The sequence below is a fragment of the Herpailurus yagouaroundi genome, unplaced genomic scaffold (genome assembly GCF_014898765.1).
Source record: "Herpailurus yagouaroundi ecotype Mexico unplaced genomic scaffold, PumYag 569, whole genome shotgun sequence".
Classification (NCBI taxonomy): Eukaryota; Metazoa; Chordata; class Mammalia; order Carnivora; family Felidae; genus Herpailurus; species Herpailurus yagouaroundi.
The window spans coordinates 4,067,581-4,089,670 of NW_024412786.1; the positions used below are offsets into that span (position 1 = coordinate 4,067,581).

The 22,090-nt window shown below is 58.1% G+C and overlaps 2 protein-coding genes and 2 long non-coding RNA genes across 8 annotated transcripts; 2 read left to right on the top strand and 2 right to left on the bottom strand.

Moving 5' to 3' along the window:
* Nucleotides 1-23: 23 nt before the first annotated feature.
* On the top strand, nucleotides 24-10,296 carry ANKRD13D (ankyrin repeat domain 13D). Of its 4 annotated transcripts, none has more exons than XM_040465633.1 (15): nucleotides 27-263; nucleotides 687-822; nucleotides 937-1,061; nucleotides 1,823-1,868; nucleotides 1,952-2,095; nucleotides 2,338-2,527; nucleotides 6,775-6,850; nucleotides 7,240-7,321; nucleotides 7,540-7,601; nucleotides 7,705-7,835; nucleotides 8,799-8,956; nucleotides 9,045-9,167; nucleotides 9,249-9,412; nucleotides 9,492-9,583; nucleotides 9,920-10,296. In XM_040465633.1, exons 1-15 carry the CDS (start codon nucleotides 174-176, stop codon nucleotides 10,131-10,133), a joined length of 1,833 nt encoding a protein of 610 aa, XP_040321567.1. In that variant the 5' UTR covers nucleotides 27-173; the 3' UTR covers nucleotides 10,134-10,296. The 4 variants fall into 4 exon arrangements, with proteins under 4 accessions (XP_040321569.1, XP_040321567.1, XP_040321568.1 ...); XM_040465634.1 differs by having other exon boundaries at nucleotides 29-263; nucleotides 6,775-6,841; XM_040465635.1 differs by lacking the exon at nucleotides 9,045-9,167 and having other exon boundaries at nucleotides 24-263.
* Nucleotides 10,297-11,321: 1,025 nt separating this feature from the next.
* Nucleotides 11,322-19,619, top strand: SSH3 (slingshot protein phosphatase 3). Of its 2 annotated transcripts, none has more exons than XM_040465632.1 (14): nucleotides 11,322-11,555; nucleotides 12,078-12,115; nucleotides 12,701-12,932; nucleotides 14,136-14,254; nucleotides 14,335-14,406; nucleotides 14,759-14,824; nucleotides 14,940-15,128; nucleotides 15,212-15,305; nucleotides 15,695-15,823; nucleotides 15,901-15,947; nucleotides 16,680-16,826; nucleotides 17,031-17,231; nucleotides 17,322-17,595; nucleotides 18,661-19,619. In XM_040465632.1, exons 1-14 carry the CDS (start codon nucleotides 11,490-11,492, stop codon nucleotides 18,931-18,933), a joined length of 1,947 nt encoding a protein of 648 aa, XP_040321566.1. In that variant the 5' UTR covers nucleotides 11,322-11,489; the 3' UTR covers nucleotides 18,934-19,619. The 2 variants fall into 2 exon arrangements, with proteins under 2 accessions (XP_040321566.1, XP_040321565.1); XM_040465631.1 differs by having other exon boundaries at nucleotides 11,324-11,555; nucleotides 12,075-12,115.
* Nucleotides 13,815-15,134, bottom strand: LOC121023665 (uncharacterized). Its single transcript, XR_005787474.1, has 4 exons — nucleotides 15,018-15,134; nucleotides 14,745-14,886; nucleotides 14,178-14,392; nucleotides 13,815-13,988 (listed from the first exon to the last, which is right to left on the bottom strand). It is a non-coding gene; the product is annotated as an uncharacterized LOC121023665 (long non-coding RNA).
* Nucleotides 17,100-21,034, bottom strand: LOC121023666 (uncharacterized). Its single transcript, XR_005787475.1, has 2 exons — nucleotides 20,629-21,034; nucleotides 17,100-18,519 (listed from the first exon to the last, which is right to left on the bottom strand). It is a non-coding gene; the product is annotated as an uncharacterized LOC121023666 (long non-coding RNA).
* Nucleotides 21,035-22,090: the final 1,056 nt, after the last annotated feature.

Below are 22,090 nucleotides of genomic sequence, written 5' to 3' on the forward strand. Positions count from 1 at the left end.
AGCCGTAGCCGCCGCTGCCGCTACAGCCGCGGGGCGCGGGGGCTGCGGTGGGCGCAACTCCGCGCGGCGCGGACTGGAGGCGAGGGGGCCGCGCCAGGCCCGAAGCCGAGGCGGGGCTGGGCCGCCCCCGCCGCGCCCGCCCTCCCTCCCGGGATGCGGTGCTGAAGCCCAGCATGGCCGGCCCGGGCCCCACCTTCCCGCTGCACCGGCTCGTCTGGGCGAACCGGCACCGCGAACTGGAGGCCGCGCTCCACAGCCGCCAGGTGAGGCCCACCGGGCACCCGGGCCGTCCTCCGGGCCGCCCACCCAAAGCCAGGTCTCCGCCCTGGAGGCCGCCAGGCCTGATCCGAAGCCCGGGTCACCTGCCCCTCTCGCTTGAGCCACTGGCCTCCGCTTCCAGCGCCGGGCCTTGCCCAGCCCGTCACCCCGCTTCACATTGCATCCAGCCCCCGAATTCGCGCCACACCACCCCTGAGCCAGGCCGAGAGCCAGCAGCCTGGTTCTGGTCCCCAGGCTCTTCCCACCTGCCCCCTCCCCCTTCCTATTAGGACACGCAGGCCATCCTCTGCCATTTCCGTGGTCTGTCTGCTATCTTTATTTCTCACAATGACTCCCGACCAGGTTCAGCCTAGTGGCCTTCTTGCTTCTCCTTACTTGCCCTGTGCTGAGTGTCCCATCTCTCCCAGCACGACATTGAACAGGAGGACCCCCGGGGGCGCACTCCCCTGGAGCTGGCTGTGTCCCTGGGGAACCTGGAGTCCGTGAGAGTGCTCCTTCGACACAATGCCAATGTGGGCAAAGAGAGCTGCCAGGGCTGGGCAGGTACTACAGAGGGCAGAGGGGCTCCCCCGAGGCTGGCAGTGGGGTTGGTGCGGCAGCGAGTGGTCAGGCCTGGGGCCGTTGGTGAGCTCCCCGCCAGCAGCCCGGTGCCCCTAGTCCTGCAGGAGGCGGTCAGCACTGGGGACCCGGAGATGGTGCAGCTGGTGCTCCAGTACCGGGACTACCAGAGGGCCACACAGAGGCTGGCTGGCATTCCAGAATTGCTCAGCAAGCTCCGCCAGGTACAGCAGGGTGCACAGGTGTGGCCGGTAGGGAGGGGTAGGGTGCCACGTCAAGGGGCCATGACGGACTACACGGGGGTCCCTCGGGTCACCTACTCGGTCCGTGCAGCCTGTTTTCCCAACGCTGTAGACGACATCCCTCTCTCTGGACTGCAGCCCGGGGTTGTGTAGGAAAGACAGGAGTCCAGGCCCACATGGGTGACATCAGGCCCTGTGGGAGGAAAGCCGTGGCCAACGACATCCCGGGTCCCTCATACCAGAAGTCTCTGCAGAGCTTTAGATGTGGGCCTCCCGGTGAATGCATATTTCCTGGAGGGAGAGTTTCATCTGACCAGCGGGTGTGGCCTGGTACCCCGGAGTACCTGTCCGCCCTCCTCAAGCATGAAGAAGCCTGGCTGGGAGGGCACCCTACCTCGTGGCCCCCGCCCCAGGGGCAAGCCCAGATCAGTGATGAGGACTCTGGGACCCAGGGGGAGCAGAAGTTCCCCCAGGGCCCCTCAGCAGGCTAGTGGCCAGGTGGAGACTGACCTCCAGGTCCCAGATACTTACCATCTGATTATTCCAAGACCTTTTTAGGGCCCCACTTAGCCCACCCTTTGCTGGGTGGGGTTTGGTTGTGGTGGGGCATATCTGGGACATAGCAGCACTTTAAGACTTCCTGAGGGGCTGGGCTCCCAGAGGGGGCTATAGACAAGGAGCCCCCCAGGCCCGCTGGTCCCCGGCACCAGGCACACACTGACAGGTGCTCTGGTCTATCTCAGGCCCCCGATTTCTACGTGGAAATGAAGTGGGAGTTCACCAGCTGGGGTGAGTGAGGACCTCTTGGCTTCCCGGGGGCCGGGGAGGGGCGATTTGGGAAAGAACCCTGGTGACCTCCACACCCCCTGCAGTGCCCCTCGTGTCCAAGATGTGCCCGAGTGACGTGTACCGAGTGTGGAAGCGGGGCGAGAGCCTGCGGGTGGACACCAGTCTCCTGGGCTTTGAGCACATGACCTGGCAGCGCGGCCGGCGGAGCTTTATCTTCAAGGGCCAGGGTGAGCTGTGGGGGACTCACCGCGGGCACGCAGCAGGCCAGAGCAGCCCAGGTTCTCCCGTGGCTCGTGAGGACAGTGCCCTTCTTCTCTGCTTCCCAGGTGTAGAAACAGAGGTTGAGGGCGGAGGGGACCCGGGGGCTGGGGCCTCACCCACTTGGCTGAGGGCACCGTGGCGGCCCTTTCCCCACTGTCTGCGGCCCAGCACTGACGTGTCCCCCTCACACACCCGTTCCGGCTGGCAGAGGCGGGAGCCTTGGTGATGGAAGTGGACCACGACCGGCAGGTGGTGCACACCGAGACGCTGGGGCTCGCCCTGCACGAGCCGGAAGCGCTGCTGGCCGCCATGCGGCCCAGTGAAGAGCACGTGGCCAGCCGTCTCACCTCTCCTATCGTCTCCACCCACCTGGACACTCGAAATGTGGCCTTCGAGAGGTCAGTTGGAGCCTGGCCACACTGTAGGTGGTGCCCTTGAGGCTGCCGGCTCGGGCCTCTGGGAGGCTGGGCCACCCACAGAGGCTGCTCAGATGGGGGCGGGGGTCGCTGCGGGCCCAGCGGCTCGCTCAGACCCCCTGTGGCAACCTTCGGGGCCCTGCATGGCTGTCCGTGGGCAGAGGAGGCTGGGTCAGGGGTCCCCAGCGCCTTCACTTCTGGCCTCACGTGTTTTCCCCATAACAACAAGGGTTTAGGCTGTGGCTCAGGGCGCTGTGTGCCCCAGTGTTGGTTTCTCAGTAGGATGGCTGTTTCTGGGCCAGAGTCCTTTGTGGGTAGTAGCTGAGGAATCTGACCCTACCGGCCCGGCTGTTCTCGCTGACGACGTATGTCCCAGTTCCAGGAACAGACTTCAGGACTACCTTAAAAAACAGACAGGCAAACGGCTTAATCGGAATATAGTTTTATACACCATACAGTGCAGTGGTTTTTAGTGTGTTCACAGATAGGCAACTGTCCCCACAGTTGATTTTAGAACATTGTTCTCACCCCAGAAAGAAATTCTTTAGCTACCAACTCCAGTGCCTGGAGCCCCCGACCTCCTCAGCGCTAGGCAGCCAGTGATTGACTGTCCCTACAGATTTCCTTATCCTGCACTTTCAGATGCATGGAATCCTACACTAGGGCGTCTTTTGTGACTTCGTTCACCGAGCAGAGTGTTTTCCAAGTTCATCCAGGTTGTAGTGTGTGACCACTTCATTCCTTCTACGGCTGTCCATCGTATGGCTGTGCCACATTTCGTTTATGGATTCATCTACTGACAGACAGTAGGATTGCTTCCATCTTTTGCCTGTTATGAATAATGCTCCTGGAAACATCAGTACACGAGTTTTTGTGTGGACATAAGCTTTTATTTCTCTCCGGTGTATACGTCGGAGTGGAATTGCTGGGTCACATGGTAACTGGATGTTTAACTGTTTGTAGAACTGCCAGACCCTTTACCGAGGGGGCTGCAGCATTTTACACACACACACACACACACACACACACACACACACACACCGTGTATGAGGGTTCTGGTTTCACGTCCTCACCAACACTTGATGTTCGTTTATTTAGTTTTGGATTATAACCACCGTGGTGGTGGGTGTGAGAAGTGGTATCTCATTGTGGCTTTGATTTGCATTTCCTTAACGATTAGTGATACTGAGCACCTTTTCATGTGCTTATTAGCCATCTGTATATCTTCTTTGGAGAAGTGTCTGTTCAGATCCTTTGTGCATTTAAACAATTGGGTTATCTTTCTAAAAAAAAAATACATATATATATATATATATATATATATGTATATTTTGAGAGAGAGGAGAGAGAGGGCACGAGCAGGGGAGGGGTAGAGACGGAGGGAAGGAGGGAGGGAGAGAGAATCCCAAGCAGGCTCTGCGCTGTCAGCGCAGAGCCCAACGCAGGGCTCAAACTCACAAATGTGAGATCATGACCTGAGCTGAAATCGAGAGTCAGATGCTTAACCAGTTGAGCCACCTAGGTGCCCCACCAATTGGGTTATCTTTTTATCATTGAGTTGCAAGAGTTCTTTACATACTCCAGATGTACATCCCTCATCAGGTACATGATTTACAAATGTTTCCTCCCATCTTATGGGCTGACTTTTCACACGTCTTGATGGTGTCCTTTGAAGCACAGGTTTTTAATTTTCACGAGATCCGATGCATCTGTTGTTTCTTTTGTCACCTGTGCTCCTACCATCACACATCTACCAATATTTGACTTTGTCAAATCCAAAGTCACAAAGGTGTTCCCCTGTGTTTTCTTCTGAAAGTTTTATACTTTTTTTTTTTTTTTTAACATTTATTTATTTTTGAGACAGAGAGAGACAGAGCATGAACGGGGAGGGTCAGAGAGAGAGGGAGTCACAGAATCCGAAGCAGGCTCCAGGCTCCGAGCTGTCAGCCCAGAGCCCGACGCGGGGCTCGAACTCACGGACCGTGAGATCATGACCTGAGCCGAAGTCGGACGCTTCACCGACTGAGCCACCCAGGCGCCCCATATACTTTTTAGTTCTTACTTCTGACCCATTTTGAATTCATATTTGTGGGAGGTAAGGGTCCGACTTCATTCTTTTAGAGGTGACGATCCACTTGTCCCGGCACCGTGTGTTCAAGAGACTGTTCTTTCCCCATTGAATGGTCTTGGCACGCTTGTGGAAAATCAATTGACTCTTCTCTCCATTCTGTTGATTTCTGTCGGTCCTTGTGCTGGTGCCACACTGTCTTAATTAAGCACTGCCTCGTAGTAAGTTTTGAAATTGGGAAGTGTGTGTCTTTTGACTTTGTTCTTCTTTCTCATGATTATTTTGGGTCTTCTGGGTCCCTTGCAATTTCACCTGAATTCCAGATTCAGTCTGTCAGTTTCTACAAAGAACCCAGGTGGGATTCTGATGGGGTTTGCGCTGAATCTGTAACTCAGCTGGCAGAGTACTGCCATCTTAACAATGTTGGGTGCCCCCTACCAAGGACATGTGATCATTTCCCACTTACTTAGGTCTTTACTTTTTTCTTGTCATTTACAGCTGTAAATTTCCCTCTAACCACTGCTTCAGCTGCCTCCCTTAAGTTTTGATGTATCGTATCTTTCTTTCCGTTTATTTCAGAGTACTTTCTGATTTCTCTTTTGATCTGTTCATCAATCCTTTGGGTTTTTTAGGAGTGTGCTGTTTACTTTCCACACATTTGTGAGTTTCCCAAATCTTTACTCTGTTATTGATTTCTTATTTCATCCCCTAGTGGTTGGGGAACATACTTTATAGGATTTTTCTCCTTTCAGTTTTATTGAAGCTTCTTTTATGGCCTCGCATATAATGCATCTTGAAAAATGTTCCACGTGCACCTGAGAAGAAAATGTGTTCTGTTGTGGTTGGGTGGAGTGTTCGAGGGAAGTCTGTTAAGTCTGGCTTATAGGGTTGTTCAAGTCTTCTGTTTCCTTGTTGATCTTTTGTCTGCTTGTCCTGTCCATTATTGAAATGGATGTCTGTTGATGTGTTGCAATTATTGTTGTCGTACTTTTATTTTTCATTTTGTATTATGGCACATTTCAAACATGTACGTATGAAAGGAGAGAGAATAGTTAGAAAGTTCCCATCACCCCACTTCAACACTTACCAACATTCTGCCTATCTTGTTGAATCTATTCTTGCTTTTTTTCCTTTTTACCCCAGATTATCTTGTTTTGTTTTGCTTTGTTTTATTTTATTTTAATGTTTATTTATTTATTTTTGAGAGAGAGAGAGACAGAGAGACAGGAATCTGAAGCAGGCTCCGGGTTCTGAGATGTCAGTTCAGAGCCCGATGTGGGGCTTGAACCTGTGAACCGTGAGATCATGACCTGAGCTGAAGTCGGACACTTAACCGACTGAGCCACCTGGGATTATTTTATTTTACTTATTTATTTATTTTTTTTTAAATTAATGTTTATTTATTTTTGAGACAGAGGGAGACAGAGTGCGAGTGTGGGGGTGGGGGGGCGCAGAGAGAGAGAGGGAGACACAGAATCTGAAACAGGCTCCAGTCTCTGAGCTGTCAGCACAGGGCCCAACGCGGGGCTCAAACCCACAAACTGTGAGATCATGACCTGAGCTGAAGTCAGACGCTCGACCGATTGAGCCACCCAGGCGCCCCTACCCTGGATTATTTTAAAGCACATCCCAGCTGTCCTATCATTTTAACAGTAAATGCTTCTGCATACGACTCTAACAGAGGATGTGTTTTTTTTTTTTTAATTTTTTTTTTAACATTTATTTATTTTTGAGACAGAGTGAGACAGAGCATGAACGGGGGAGGGTCAGAGAGAGAGGGAGACACAGAATCGGAAACAGGCTCCAGGCTCTGAGCCATCAGCACAGAGCCTGACGCGGGACTTGAACTCAAGAACTGCGAGATCATGACCTGAGCCGAAGTCGGACGCTTAACCGACTGAGCCACCCAGGCGCCCCCAGAGGATGTTTTTTAAAACCAGCCCCAACACCATCATCACATCTGACAAAATCAGTGATAATCCCTCAGTACTTTTTAGTCCCCAGTCCTTGTTTGATGGTCGCCAGCCATCCAGGCATCCTCATCAAGGCCCTTGCGTGTTTCAAAGTGGGAAGGCTAATTGGAAGGGGTCTTTGGAAGGGAAGGCTTTGGCTAAGGTTGAGGGGCACGGGTCCTCATGAGCTCCTGTTTGGTCTGTTTCAGGAACAAATGTGGTATCTGGGGCTGGCGGTCTGAGAAGATGGAAACCGTTAGCGGCTACGAGGCCAAGGCAGGAGAGGCTAGTGGTGGGGGCTGGGGTAGGAGACAAGGCCCAGGAACCCCACCCCTTCTCCATGTCCACCCATGTGGAAGAGAGACAGAGTAGCCCACAGGCTCTGGAGGCCCTGTGCGGTGATGGGAACTCAGTGGGGCCCGAGTGCCCAGGCCCTGCCGAGCACATAGGGATCACCCCGGCACCAGCCCCGACCCAGGTTACCGAGATGAAATGAGCGTTTTCCCCTTGCTACTGAGTCCCCATGGTTCAGACCCTGCCACCTCCTCCACTGTGGGGGGCTAGGTCCTGTCTGTCCCTGCAGAGAGGAGGGCTTGGGTTCTGTACTGGTGAGGCTGAGTGTGGGGGACAGGCTCTGAGCCCTCAGCTCTGCCCGTGTCCCCCCTGCTCCCCAGGTATACAGTGCCACCAACGTGGAGCTGGTGACACGCACTCGCACGGAGCACCTCTCTGATCAGGACAAGTCGAGGAGCAAAGGTAAACCCAGGTGCGCCTGCCTGTGGCCCAGTCACACCATATGCCGGGGTCACCCTGCTCCGGGGTCAGGGCCGCAGAGTCCGCCACGAGCTGGGAGGCCTCCCCGTTCCTGTGTGCTCAGTCTCCCACCCGACAGAGGCTCCCAGGGTGGACGGTGGGGGGGGGCAGTCGGGGGGCAGTGGCCCAAAGTCTCCTCACGGGCTCCCACCCCTTCTCAGGAGGGAAGACTCCATTCCAGTCATTCCTCGGGATGGCCCAGCAGCACTCCTCTCACAGCGGGGTGAGCCGGGCCCAGGGGGCTGGGGGCCAAGGGCAGGGGGCCGTGACGCAGGGCCAGGCAGCCACCCTCCCGAGCACTGAGCCCAGTCCTGGGGCCCTCCCAGGCTCCTGTGCAGCAGGCCGCCAGCCCCACCAACCCCACAGCCATTTCCCCCAGTGAATACTTCGACCCCAACTTCAGCCTGGAGTCGAGGAACATCGGCCGCCCCATTGAGATGTCCAGCAAAGTGCAGAGGTGAGGTCTTGGGGCTGGCTTGGGGACTTCCCTCAGGGACACGGATGCTGCCTGGTCCCCCGAGCCCCTTGTAGACTCCTGTCACACATGGGGCCCACCAGAGTGGGGGACCCACTCACTCAGCCAGCTTCCTTCTAGACTCTCCTCCTTGGGGGTAGGAGCCAGGTCTGTCTTAACCATGGTTGTTGGCAGAGGGCTGGACCAGAGGATTGGTTACTCTTCTTTGGTGAATGAGTGAGTGAGTTAGTGAGTGAGTGAATGAATGAATGAATGAATGAATGAGTGAATGAGCAGCACCACCGATTTATGGTTTTCTGTTCAACTGAATGAGCACCTCCTGGAGGCCAGCTTGTGGCCGAGGGGAAGGGCTCACAGCTCTACTGTCTCCCGGCTTTGTGGCCCCAGGAAACGTCTTCTCCTCCGAGAGTCTGTTCTCTTCCTCAGTAAAATACCAGTCACACTTAGCCACCTGCCCACAAGGGTGCTAAGAGGATCTCACGAGCCATGACGTAGAACTTGCGGTGAGCCCAGCACTGCCCTATGAACCACAGGCAGACTTAGCCACCGAGTGGTGGATTCGAACCCTGGTCGTCCTGACCTCTGGGCTTTGCTGGACCCAAAAGTGTGGCAAAGTGTGAGGTGCTGGCCAGCTGTGGGCTGGGGAGGAGGACCCGGCTGTGGACAAGGCCATGATTGAAGCCAGCAGCCCGGCCCTGCCCCCTCCATCCAGATGAGTTGAGCTGGCTCAAGCTGCCATAGACCCCAGCCTGGGCCCAGGGTCTGGGTGCAGCTCGGGCGGTAGGGCCAAAGGACAGAAGCTCCTGGGGCAGGCAGGCGGGGGCAGCTGAGCAGACGAGAGGGCACCTCAGGCCCAGCAGAGGGTGTGAGTCAAGGCAGGTGTCCAGAGTGGGTGGGTCTTAGCAGAGGGGCCACCAGGAGTTCCTTGACTCACGTCCTGTGCAGGTTCAAGGCAACACTGTGGCTGAGCGAGGAGCACCCACTGTCCCTGGGTGACCAGGTGACGCCCATCATTGACCTGATGGCTATCAGCAACGCTCACTTTGCCAAGCTGCGTGACTTCATCACCCTGCGCCTGCCCCCCGGCTTCCCGGTCAAGATTGGTGAGGGGCGGTCTGGGGCAGCCGGGGGTCTGGGGCAGCTCCCGGGGTGGTGCCGGCCTCTGGCTCAGGCTCGGCTGTCTCCTCGCAGAGATCCCCCTTTTCCACGTGCTCAACGCCCGCATCACCTTCAGCAACCTGTGTGGCTGTGACGAGCCCCTGAGCTCGGTGTGGGTGCCGGCCCCCAGCTCTGGCTCTGCCGTCACAGCTTCAGGTACCGCCGCGGGCGAGGGGGGCCGGCAGTGCTGCTCGCTGGTCTCTGAGCCCCGGGGCTGAGTGCTGCCCTTCTGCGCAGGGAGCCCTTTCCCGTGTGAGGTGGACCCCGCCGTGTTTGAGGTGCCCGAGGGGTACAGCGTGCTGGGCACGGAGCGCAGCGAGCCCCTTCGCGACGAGGATGACGCCCTGCTCCAGTTCGCCATCAGGCAGAGCCTGCTTGAGGCGGGCGCGGAGGCGGAGCAGGTGGGACACGGGCAGTGGCCAGACCCTGGGGGTGGGCAGGGGCGCCAGAGGTGACAGCTCTGGGCTCCGTCTGCTGCAGGTGACTGTCTGGGAGGCCCTGACCAACACCCGGCCCGGTGCCCACCCTCCTCCCCAAGCCACCGCCTATGAGGAGCAGCTTCAGCTGGAGCGGTGAGGCCCGCTAGCACCTACTGGGACACTATCTCAGCCTGCCCTGCCCCAAGGAGCCTGCCGGCCAGGGGGTCCTTGGCTGGTGGCGGTGGGTAGCGGGGAGGTGCTGGTCCCAGGACCCCATGCCCTCTCCGAGGCCACCCTCCAGAAGCAACATGGCCTGCCATCAAAGGCAGCATGAGGATGGGAGACACAGGGTCCCCTGCCTTGTCTCTTCTCTCCGGTCTTCCAGGTCCCAGCCACCTTGTCCTCCATAGCTATGTCCCAACACTTGGCCTTCTTCCCCAGCCTTAGCGCTCACTGGTCTGTTCTCCCCTCTCACGCCTTGCCTGGAAGGGCCCTCCAAGAGAGCCTGCGGATGTCCACAGAGCCCAATGGCCCAGAGTCCCCTCACAGGACACCCCCGGCCCCGGCCCCCCCAAGCTTTGAGGAGCAGCTTCGCCTGGCCCTGGAGTTGTCTTCGAGGGAGCAGGAGGAGCGGGAACGGCGGGGGCAGCAGGAGGAGGAAGACTTACAGAGGATCCTGCGGCTCTCGCTCACGGAGCACTGAGCACCGAGTACCCAGTCCCTGGGAGGGTTGTCTGGTCTTCTCCCCCACCTGCTTTTGTAACTTATTTATTTATAAACTCTCTGCTGCTAAGCTGCCGGCCCGGAGCCCTGGGTATGGGCTTGCATTGGAGACCAAGGTGGAAATAAAGAGACTTTCAGCAGCAGGCTTGTTCTGCTCAATGGGATGACAAAGCGGGGGAGGCGACATCGAGGGGAGACACTGTGGGCAATGGCCTCAGACCTGGGTTTGAATCCTGGCTGTGGCCCCCTTAGCTTCTCTGAGCCTGTTTCCCCAGCTGTAAAATGAGACCACTTCCCAGCCCCCGGGGCTGTTGGGAGGGTGAAGTGAACCAACAAACCAACATACGTCAAGTCCCTTACAGAGTATGTGCCTCACAAACGTCCGCTCCCTGTAGTCTTGTTCCACCTATTGGGGACCCAGGTTCCTCCTGCCACTTACTCGGGCTTTCCCAGAACCCACCCCTGCTCCTGTCAAGGAGGGGAAAGGCTGGGCCTCCAGACTATTCCCAACCAACTGGGAGGAGCCCCCTGCACCCCAGGCCTGGGTTCCTGCCTGTTCTATCCGAGTATGTTCTATCTGAGTGACTTTGGACAAGTCCCTTCCCAGGCTGCAGTGTGAGCCTGCTCAACTCTGCCCTGCTCACCTCCAAGGTGGCCCTGAGGATGGCCTGTGATCCTGCGATGGGTTAGTTCTAAGTTCTGCCTGGTTTCCCCCGAAGCTCTGCATGTCTCCCAATGATTGTGCAGAGAGTGGAAGCATGAGGGCCAGTCAGCAAGAAGAAATAATTTTGGGGTGCCCTCCAACTTAAGACCTACTATGTCTGATCCTCTCCGAGACCTGTGTCCCCAGTCCTGCCTCCCTAGGTGCCAATCTGGGTAACTGAACGGTTGAAGCCCAAAGCAGAACTCAGGTGACCTAGGTGGGCGGAGCCAGGAGGGCAGGGGCAGGGGCGCCTCCAAGAAGGAGGGACCGAACCCCGGAACCCCGGAACGAAGACTGCAAGTTGCCGGACCTCTGGCCACTTCCCTCCCAGTCGCCGCGCTCAGCACCTGCGCCCCGCCCCGGGCCCGCCTCCAAAGTGCTGGGGGGGCGGGGGCGAGGCGGCCGAACCGAGGAGACGCAAAGGGAGGGGCGGCGGCTGCTCGGTGCTGGCTCCGCAGACCGGGTTGGACGCGGGCTGGACGCGCGTCTGGCCCTTTAAGGGCCGCCCCCGAGGAGGTGCCAGGCCCTGGTGGCTCCGGTCTCTCCTTCCTGGTCCTGCGGGGCAGGGACTGTCCGTGGGGCCGTGGTAGGGCACCGTACCCGGACGGGCCCAGGTGTGCCCGGCCTGGCCCCATGGCCCTGGTCACAGTGAGCCGCTCCCCTCCGGCCAGCGGCCACTCCACGCCTGTAGGGCCCACGGTAAGTCTGGCTTTGCCGTGCTCCGGCCCACGCAGTTGGCTGCCAGCTGGGCCCCGGGGAGCGCGTCCTGCCCACTGCCAGCCTCCCCTTGAGGCTGGGGGTGTGGGAAGGGGGACCCTAAGTGTCTCGCTGGAGGGGACTGGGAGGGGGTCTGGAGGCTCCCAAGAACTTAGACCAAGGCAAGATCCGGAGCCCCGAACACCAGCCCAGCCTGCGGAGGCCCTACCCTCTTCCAGGCCCAGATCTGGGCCAACCCCTTGGACACCTCCAGCACCCCCACCCACTCACCCCAGCTGCCCTACCTGGACCTTTGCCCAGGCTCCCCCCCCCCCCCCCCCATGCCTCCAGGTGGGGAGTGGACTGGGGTGGGAAGGGATCTGACATCTTTCCTGGTTCCAGTCTCCAGTTGGGGGGTGGGGCGATCCCACCCCCACCCCCCCCACCCCCACAGCCTTGATAGCAGAGAGGAGAGTCCTTGCCACCCCCCACCTCACTCTGCCCCGGGGGCTGCTTTCTCAGCAGGACCAGGCATCCAAGCGGAGAAGCCGGCTCCAGCGAAGGTGAGCACCTCTCCCGGACAGACAACTACCTCCAGCTGCCAGGCCTGGCCCCTGCCCTACTGGAGGACTCGGCCCGAACCAACTACTGCATATGTGGGGCAATGTTGCTGGTGGGCACAGTGGGCTTGCAGTGCTGACCGGGCTGGTCTTTATCTTTATCTTCCTCCCGGTCAGTCGGGGCTCCTCCACCACTATTCTGGACCCTGGCTCGGGCCAGTAGTCACAAACCAAAGGGCAGGGATGGGACAGCAGAGCCCAAGGGCTCCTGGGTCCCCACCAAGTTTACAGCATCTCCTGAGATAGGCAGGGGGGAAGGGAAAGGGAGCAACCCTTGCCCCCCCCCCCCCACTTAAACAAGTGGCTCGGGGGCTTGGCAGCCTCCAAGACAGTAGTTCCCCAAATGTGGTGGCCTCAGCACTTGGGAACTCCTTAGAAATGCACATTCTCAGGCCTCCACCCCAGACCTGTTGACTCCCCCGGGACGGGGCCCAACACTTGTTCTAACAAGCCCGGTGGGTGAATCTGATGCACGTCTGCCCTGAGGGGGATGACAGACGTAAAGTGGTTTCCCTGCTGCCCTACCAGGCAGAGCTTTGCAGTGCTCCGTGGGGCTGTCCTGGGACTGCAGGACGGAGAGGACAATGGAGAAGCACCTGACGCTGGCCCTGAGGCAGTGGAGGGACCCCTGGGGGAAGAACAGCCCCACAGCGACCAGACAGACGATGGGCAGGGGCCCCAGAGTCCCCAGAAGCAGCAGCAGAGTCAGCACCTGCACCTGATGGTGGAGCTGCTGAGGCCACAGGACGACATCCGCCTGGTGAGGGGCCGCGGAGCCCTCAGAGAAGCGGGAGAGAGCCACCCCTTGCGGGGGGGGGGGGGGGGGGGGGGAGGAGAGGGTAGAAGGGAGCCAGTGTGTGTGTCTGCTGGGGAGCAGTGGTATGAGGGCAAGTAATACGGATCCCCCAAACCCTGATGAGCCTCCCGGTTCAGCTAGTTGCTTAAACAGGGCACGATCACATCTTCAGGTCTCTGAAGGAGCGGGAAATGATGGGGGTCTGCCCTGCATGAGCCTGTAAGGCCCGATCGGGTCCAAGAGCTGGGAATTACACGGAGGTGGGGTTCTGTGCAACCAGCACAGGACCTTCCTGACCGCATGAGTTGTGCGCACACCTCAGGCCTGGCCGGCCGCTCCGGAGGGCCTGCTGAGCTGGAGGGGCGCCAGGCGGGGTGGGGCACTGGTGGGAGCCGGTGGACCAGTTCCCAGATGCCTGTGGGGCATCTCACTGTCTGCAGCAAGATGGGAAAAACAAAATGGAGGCAGTCTTTCCGAAAGCTGAATTTATTCCACGGAAGCACTGTCCTTTGTTATGAGATTGTGTCTTTAGTATTTCTTTGATGAGAAACCTTTCTTGAATCAAATGATGGTAATGGCAAGTAGAAAAGGTTTTTGGGTTTTTTTTTAAACCTCTTTCCTGGGCAGAAATTGCAAATGGGCAACGGGTGCTAGGCCCATTCTCCCTTTTTTCCATACACACCCCCTTTGCGAAAAATCTTTTTTTTTTTTTAATTAAAAAAAATTTTTTTTGATGTTTTATTTATTTTTGAGACAGAGAGAGACAGAGCATGAACGGGGGAGGGGCAGAGAGAGAGAGGGAGACACAGAATCTGAAACAGGCTCCAGGCTCGGAGCTGTCAGCCCAGAGCCCGACGCGGGGCTCGAACTCACGGACCGTGAGATCATGCCCTGAGCCGAAGTCGGACGCTTAACCGACTGCGCCACCCAGGTGCCCCACGAAAAGTCTTCTTAAACATTCTGTTGGACCATGGAATCCCAAAGTTGGCAGCCACTGGGTTATAACTACCAATCTGGAACCTGGGAAGAGGAGGATGGGCACAGAGCAGGCAGGCAGCAGGTCTCTTCTAGGCCCACGTGTATGTCAGGTGGGGGGCGGGGGGCGGGGGATGCAGGGTCTTCTTGGGCCGCTGTGACCCTGGGCTTCCCCCTCCCCATCTTCTCCAGGCAGCCCAGCTGGAGGCGGCACGGCCCCCTCGGCTCCGCTACCTGCTGGTAGTTTCCACAAGAGAACATCAGAGCCAGGATGAGACAGTCCTCTTGGGAGTGGATTTCCCCGACAGCAGGTGCGAGCAGGGAGAGGAAGGGAGGGGGGCAAGGTAGTGAGATGCTGGGGAACAATGGCTTTTCTTCTGTCCCCTGCCAGCTCCCCGAGCTGCACCCTGGGCCTGGTCTTGCCTCTCTGGAGTGACACCCAGGTGTACCTGGATGGAGACGGGTAAGAGATGGCGACTGGAGGGAGGAGACAGGGGAGAGGGCGGTCGGCAGGGTGATGGACCGGATAGGGTGACTGGGCAGTGGGGAGCAGTGGAAGAAACGCAGGCTGGGTATCTGGGGCCTGAGCCGACTCAGCTCCATCTCGGATTTGCTGTGTGACTCTAGGCAAGTCACCTAACTTCTCGGGGCCTCGGCCACCCCAGGTGTGGCAAATGGGGCTCATTTTGAAGCCCAAATGCTGTGTATGTACGTATTCTGAGGGCCAGCCTCACGAGGTGGCAAGTGGGTTGGCCTCTCAGGAGCTCTGTCCCAGAGCCTGGAGTTGGATTCTACCCGCACCTGGTCTCCCTCAGGGGCTTCAGTGTGACGTCCGGTGGGCAGAGCCGAATCTTCAAGCCCATCTCCATCCAGACCATGTGGTAAGGGTTAGGGTGGCCCCGGTCTCCGGCCGGCCTCCTCTTCTCAGAGCCGGTTGGAGGGTCTGGGGAGGGGCGGCAGGGAGGAGAGTGTGACCCAGCCCGTCCTCTGTCCTAGGGCCACACTCCAGGTGTTGCACCAGGCATGTGAGGCGGCTCTTGGCAGCGGTCTTGTGCCAGGGGGTAGTGCCCTTACCTGGGCTGGATACTACCAGGACAGACTGAGCTCTGACCAGAGCTGCCTCAACGAGTGGATGGCCATGGCCGACCTGGAATCCCTGCGGCCTCCCAGCGCCGAGCCTGGCCGGTCAGTGCGGGCAGGGGAGGAGAGGGGAGGGTGCCATGGGGGAGCCGGGAAGGGGTTCTTGGACTGACGGGCTCGGCTCCCAGGCCCTCAGAGCAGGAGCGGATGGAGCAGGCGATCCGGGCTGAGCTGTGGGAGGTGCTGGACACCAGCGACCTGGAGAGCATCACTTCCAAAGAGGTGGGCCGGGGGGGGTTCCGTGTCTGGCTCAGTCGGTGCTGCATGTGACTCTTGACATCGGGGTCATGAGTTCAAGCCCCCACGTCGTGTGTAGAGCTTACTCAAAAAAAATAATAAAAGCTGGGCTGGTGCTGGGGAGGAGCAGGGGCCAGGAGAGAGCTGGGCCCCGGGCGGGCGGTGGGGGTGGGGGTGGGGGTAGGGGTGGGGAATCCTCCCAGGGGGGCAGAGCTTTCCCCCAGTCCTGAGCCAGTCCCCCACGCCTGGCTTCAGCTCCTCTGTTTAGATGTACAGGTGCTGTCCTCTGAGGCCCCGGAGGGAAGGGCGGGGCATCAGGACGCTTGCAAGGCACACCCCCCACAGCCTCTCCTCCCCTTTGGCTCCGCCTGCAGATCCGCCAGGCCCTGGAGTTGCGCCTGGGCCGTCCTCTCCAACAGTACCGCGACTTCATTGATAACCAGATGCTGCTGCTCATGGCCCAGCAAGACCGCGCCTCCCGCATCTTCCCCCACCTCTACCTGGTGAGCAGCAGGGTGAGGGCGGCGTGAGGGCGCCGCAGGTGGGGGAGACAGAGGGTGAAGCTTCTGTCCCTCCGCAGGGCTCAGAGTGGAATGCGGCAAACCTGGAGGAGCTCCAGAGGAACAGGTAGGGCTCTGGGCCCTCAGGACCACCTACCCTGTGTCTTCCCCTTTCCCTGGCCTCACCCCAAGGGGCAACCTGGCCAGAAACCCCCAGATCCCCCCCGAGCAGCGGCGAGCTCGGCCGCCGACCCCCCCCCCCCCCCCCCCCCCCCGGCAAGGTCTTGGGGGCCTGCTGGCAGCTCCCCTGGCCCGCTTCCTCCCCACTCTGTAAAGCAAGCCCCATATGGAAGGCCGCAGTGACACAGAGAAGAGGGGCGGGAGTGGGGTGGGCGCCCCGAGGGCCTTTCCCAAGCGGAAAAGCCCCTCTCCACCTGACCACGTCTCACAGAGACAGGCAGGGGGGCTGGCTGCCTGCCCTCCTTGGTTCCTGCCATTTGTCCCCCACGGGCTCCCGGGAAACCTACTGTGGCCCCCGTCACCGTCACCCAGCTGCTGCAGATCCACCCGGTCTCAGCTTAGATCAAAGCTGTCCTCCCACTGGCTTCTGAGACTAGTAGGCTTAGTGCTTCAGTCAGCCCAGCAGCTACCTGGACCAGAGGGGGAAACTCAAACCCCGGTGGGGCGGCACGATTCGCTCAGGGTCACGGCCATCTTCTCCTCCCCTCACGACTGCACCGTCCCCACCCGACTCTCAGAACCAAGGACTAAACAGAACCAGCAGGGTCGGCCGGGTCTGCTGGCCAATGGGCCTGGTGCCCCTGGCAACGTCAGCCGGGCCGCATACCCTCTGCTACAGGGTCAGCCACATCTTGAACGTGGCCCGCGAGATTGACAATTTCTACCCCGATCGCTTCATCTACCACAACGTGCGCCTCTGGGATGAGGAGTCAGCCCAGCTGCTACCCCACTGGAAGGAGACACACGGCTTCGTGGAGGCCGCGAGGTGGGGCTCCGCCTGCCCCAGCTTCAAGCGGTCCCCTTGCCTCTTCCCTCCGGCTCAGGACCTCTCCCGGCCCTCAGGGTCTCGACTCCCTCCTCTGCTCTGGGCTCTGGGCGGAGCACTCCCTGTCCTTCTCCCACACCGCAGGACCCCTCACAGCGATGGGGCGGGGAAGGGGGGGGGGCTGACCGTGTTCTGCCTCCACAGAGCACAGGGCACTCGGGTGCTAGTCCACTGCAAGATGGGCGTCAGCCGCTCAGCTGCCACGGTGATAGCTTATGCCATGAAGCAGTATGGCTGGAGTCTGGAGCAGGCTCTGCGCCACGTGCAGGAGCTCCGGCCCATCGCCCGCCCCAACCCCGGCTTTCTGCGCCAGCTGCAGACCTACCAGGGCATCTTGACCGCCAGGTACGAGCCGGGGCCGGGGAGCAGGTGGGTGTGGGCGCTGGGCGTGGCTGCTGGGTCACTCAAGGCTGACTGAGGCCCACCTCTTTCCAGCCGGCAGAGCCACATCTGGGAGCAGAAAGTGGGTGGGGCTTCCCCAGAGGAGCCCCTCGCCCCGGAGATGTCTACACCATTCCCGCCTCTTCCACCGGAACCAGGGGGCAGTGGGGAGGCGAAGGCTATGGGTTTGGAGGAGAGCCGGTCAGCCCTGAAAGAGGAGCCTGGGCCACGGCCCCGTATCAACCTCCGAGGGGTCATGAGGTCCATCAGCCTCCTGGAGCCTTCCTCGGAGCTGGAAAGCATTTCAGGGGCCAGTGATCTGCCAGAGGTGAGGCTGGAGCTAGGGAAGGAGCCCAGACTGAGGCACAGCAGGGGACAGAAGTAGGAGGGGCAGATGGCAGGAGGAAGGAGAGAGACCAGGACCGGGGCCCAACTTCCCATGGGGACCATTCCCTGGGCAGCTCACTTCTGTCCCCTCAAAGCAGCCAAGGAGACCTCGCGGGCGGTCGGTGAGCACTGCCCTCCGTGGGAGCTGCAGAGCAGCCATGGGGCCGGAGGCACCTGCGTGGGCTTCTCAGCCGAGCCAGCCCCGGGGTGAAGGCTGCAGACAACTCTCAGCCCGATGAAAGGACTTGCTTCCTGAGGGGCAGGGCTGCCCAGCCATGGCACGAGTATCCTCCCCAGGCCAAGAGCTGGACACCCAACCGCCAACCCCAGACGAGGTGGAGAAGATGCTCTGCGGCCCCTCCCAAATCTGAGGGGGACCCACCAGAGGATGGGGTACAGAGGGGTCATGGCAGTCACGTGACCAAATACGGGCTGGGCAGTTGAGCATCCTCTGTGCTAAGTGCTGCAGGGCACAAGCAGAAGATCAGAGACTAGCCTTTGCCTTAGGAAGCCAGACCCACCACGGGACTGGAGGCCAAGATGGCTGACCTGAGGAGAGAGAGCTCCTTACAGAGGGCGGGAACATTTGGGAGAGGCTTCCTGGAGGAGGTGGCACTGGGTATGGATGGTTGATGGGTGAGCGAGCGTGGGTGTTCCTAAAGGTAGTGTCTTCACTCGGTACCCGGAAGGTGTTTCACCTGCAGCTCTCAGGACTGACTGCACAAAGGCAGGGGGGCAAGAGGAGGAGGAGGGGGCCTCAAGGATATGGCAGGTGCAGGGGAGCTCAGGAGGGCTTCTGGGGCCAGAAGGAAGACCGGTGGGGGCCAAGGAGCAGGGCAGTGGGGCGGGGCTGCTATCTTCCCTCCTATGGAAATACGACCATGAGTAGCTCAGATTTTCTACATTCACTTAACATTCCACACCTACCCCTTCCCAGGCTTTGTGCTCAATAACTCTGCCCTGGAAAGACTTCTCAGTGATTCTTCTTGCACTCTGACCCTTCTAGGTGTTTTCTTCAAACGAGTCTTCAGAAGAAGACCCTCCGGTGCCCTTCCCTCAGCTCTCAAAGGCCAAGGGAGGCGAGCCGGGTCCCAAGGGGCCTTGGCCTGCCCTGAAGTCCCACCAGTCTGTGGTTGCCCTCAACAGCGCCGCCCTGGTGGCCAGCCGGACCCGGGCCCTGCAGGAGCAGGCAGAGGCCGGCCGTTCCTCCACACCCAGGCTCCGGAAGGTGGTGAGGCAGGCCAGTGTGGATGGCAGTGGGGAGGAGGGCGAGGCTTGAGCCCTCACACATGCTCATGGCCCCCTAGACACAAATAGAGGCGCCTGAACACAGCTCCTGGGACGAGCGCCCTTCATTCCTGTCAGCTTGTCCACGTTCCTTTTAGCTCCTCCCCAGTGGCCCCGAGATTCCATCACTACAGCCTCAGCTCCTATGGCCTTAAGTCTCCGACATGTCCACCTTTCCAAGGGCTCGAGATCTTCTCTATAACGGGGATGTGACAGAGACTGAAAGTGCCTTTGGGGGCCAGAGCACCTTGCTTCATTCTCAGCTGCTGCCTGAAACACTCACTTGCAGCCAGGGAAGAAACCCAGTGAAGAAAGGCTCATGCTTCCTCCCTCACCCACTCCCATGTGCCTCACCCCTGCCCCTCTTCATTCCTGGGGCCCGCTAGGCCAGAGAACCAGTGGCCCTTAGAGGCCAAGAGTAACCTCAGTTCCCAGTTCTGGAGGCTCTGAGGGGCAGAGAGCGGTCCCGCCGATGGGGCCTTCCTCCCGCACTCCACAACCAGCCCCACGCCACTCCCAGACAGCAGTGCGCTGGGTCACAGGGCACCAGGCCAAAGAAAGTCTTCTTCTTGTCCTTCACGGCCTCTGGCCAGTTTTTCACAGTCTTAATAGTATCTGGCTTTGTACTTAGAAATAAAAAAAAAAACATTTTCATATTATTTTCACTTTTATGATAAAGCTGTGTGCCTGTAAGTCTGATTCTTCTCTGGTTACACACGGAGTTTGGCCTCTCTTAGCCCTTCCGGCCTCCTCATAGCAACCACCAGGTGTCTTTAGGCAGGCCCCGTTTTGGAGGACTGGCGGGGTGGGAGGGTAGTGGTGGGGTGGGGCCGGAAGAGGAATGGGGAAGAGAAGAGGGGAGACCAGTGTTATCTCCCTCACTTCCTAGGGCAGGGCCTGGGTAAATGTTAGCTGCCCCTGCGCCCGTCAGGCAGGTTGGGGTGGGGGACAAGTCTACGCCGGGCAGCAGGTGCTTGGCTCTGTTGGGACAGCTGAAGCGAGTTACCCATGAGGAAGTGGGAGCTGCCGACGCCTATCTGGACAGGACCAAGCCTGTTCCGGAAGCTAAGGCTCTGTTTGGACACTTGACGATTGTTCTCGAGCACACTGTGGGCCCCAAGAATCTTCCTCTTGCTACAGTGCAAGACAGCCTGATCTTCCAAGCCAGTCCCTCCCTGTCAAGGAAGAAGGACCCTCGATGGGCCCTCCCCTTCTGCATCCAGGTTCCTTTTGCTCTTTACTGTTCAAACAGAGTAAGTTATTCCATCTTTGTCACTTCTGTCTTCTCTTCCCAAGATCATATCCTCTGCCCCATAAACACACTACTTCGGTTGGGGGTGGGGGGTGGATATGCAACTCCTTCCTTCAAAGCAGACTCAGAGGTAGGAGCTGGCACCACTTGAGAACTCATGCCCCATTTTAAGGGCATTTCTCACCTAGACCCCAGTGGGACCCCAGCACTACTCTACTCCTAGAGTACCAAGGGACAAGAAACTTGGGATCCAGCCCTGGCTTTGCCACTTATAACTCACCTCACTTCAAGTCTCTGTTTCTTTCTGTAAAACAAAGGGATTAGACTAGGAAATCCCTAAGTGCCCCCTTCCCACTTTGATATGTTAATGATACATGTCACCTACACATTGACAGAATTCACCCCCAACATGCTCTCTAGAAGAACCATGTGTACCTGTGTGTAGGTGACATGCCTAGGGTCCCAGGTGGGGTCCAGAGAGGCTCGCCTGATTCTTGATCCACCTCGCTGGTCCACCCTTCTGAGCAAACAGTGGGGCTGCCTGTCATCCTCCAGCCAACCATGCGTCTCACCCAGGCTGCCCTTTCAGCAGTCTTAAGCCAGGGTTAGGGGCAGGTAGGGTGACAATGTCAGGAAGGAAGCCAAGGCCAGGCCCTGCCTTCCTACAGCCTCTGCGGCTGGGAATGGAGAGTCCTATCACGAACTCAGAGCTAGGGGCTGACCAGAATCTATGGACAGAAACAACTGGCTGGCTCTCAGTTGGTAGAGCAACTGATAATCTTGATCTCAGGGTCGTGAGTTCGAGCCCCACATTGGGTGTAGAGATTACTTTAAAAGAATGCACATGGTTTAACACACACACACACACACACACCTCACACAAATTGCTAAAGGGGCAAAAAAAGTTAAAAAAAAAAAGATATACAATGAAAAGTATGTGTCCTTTAGATCTTATTTTCCAATCCTTCACAGGCAGCATTGTTTCAGCTTCTTCTGAGTCCCTCCAAAGACGTTCCATGCTTATGTCATCAAATATATTTATGTATTGTTTTTTTTTTTTTCAACATTTATTTATTTTTGGGACAGAGAGAGACAGAGCATGAACGGGGGAGGGGCAGAGAGAGAGGGAGACGCAGAATCGGAAACAGGCTCCAGGCTCCGAGCCATCAGCCCAGAGCCCGACGCGGGGCTCGAACTCACGGACCGCGAGATCGTGACCTGGCTGAAGTCGGACGCTTAACCGACTGCGCCACCCAGGCGCCCCTATGTATTGTTTTAAAAACATAAATTATAGGGGCACCTGGGTGGCTCAGTTGGTTAAGCGTGACTGGTGGTTTCCGCTCAGGTCTCCGGGTTTCGTGAGTTTGAGCCCCGCATCGGGTTCTGCACTGGAAGTGGTGCGGAGTCTGCTTGGGATTCTCTCTGTCTCCCTCTCTGTCTCTGCTCCTCCCCCACTTGTGCTCTGTCTCTTCCAAAATAAACAAATAAACGTAAAAAAAAAAAAACCACCATAAATTACAGCATATTAACATTGACACTTTGACATTTTTTTCATAGCACAAAGAGTGGCACATCAGTTCAGAAAGCTCTGCCTAATTCCTAAAACAATCATACACATTCTATTCTATGGACTCCATTTATTTAAGTGCTCATCTACTAAAGAACATTCAGGTTGCTTATGGATATATATTTTTTTCATTCCACGTAATGCTTAAGTACTCTTGCATATACTTTCTGGTGCACACAGGGCCACTAAACCTGTAGGACATATTTCTTTTTTTTTTTTTAATGTTATTTATTTTTGAGACACAGAGAGACAGAGCATGAGCGGGGGAGGGGTGGAGAGAGGGAGACACAGAATCTGAAGCAGGCTCCAGACTCAGCTGTCAGTACAGAG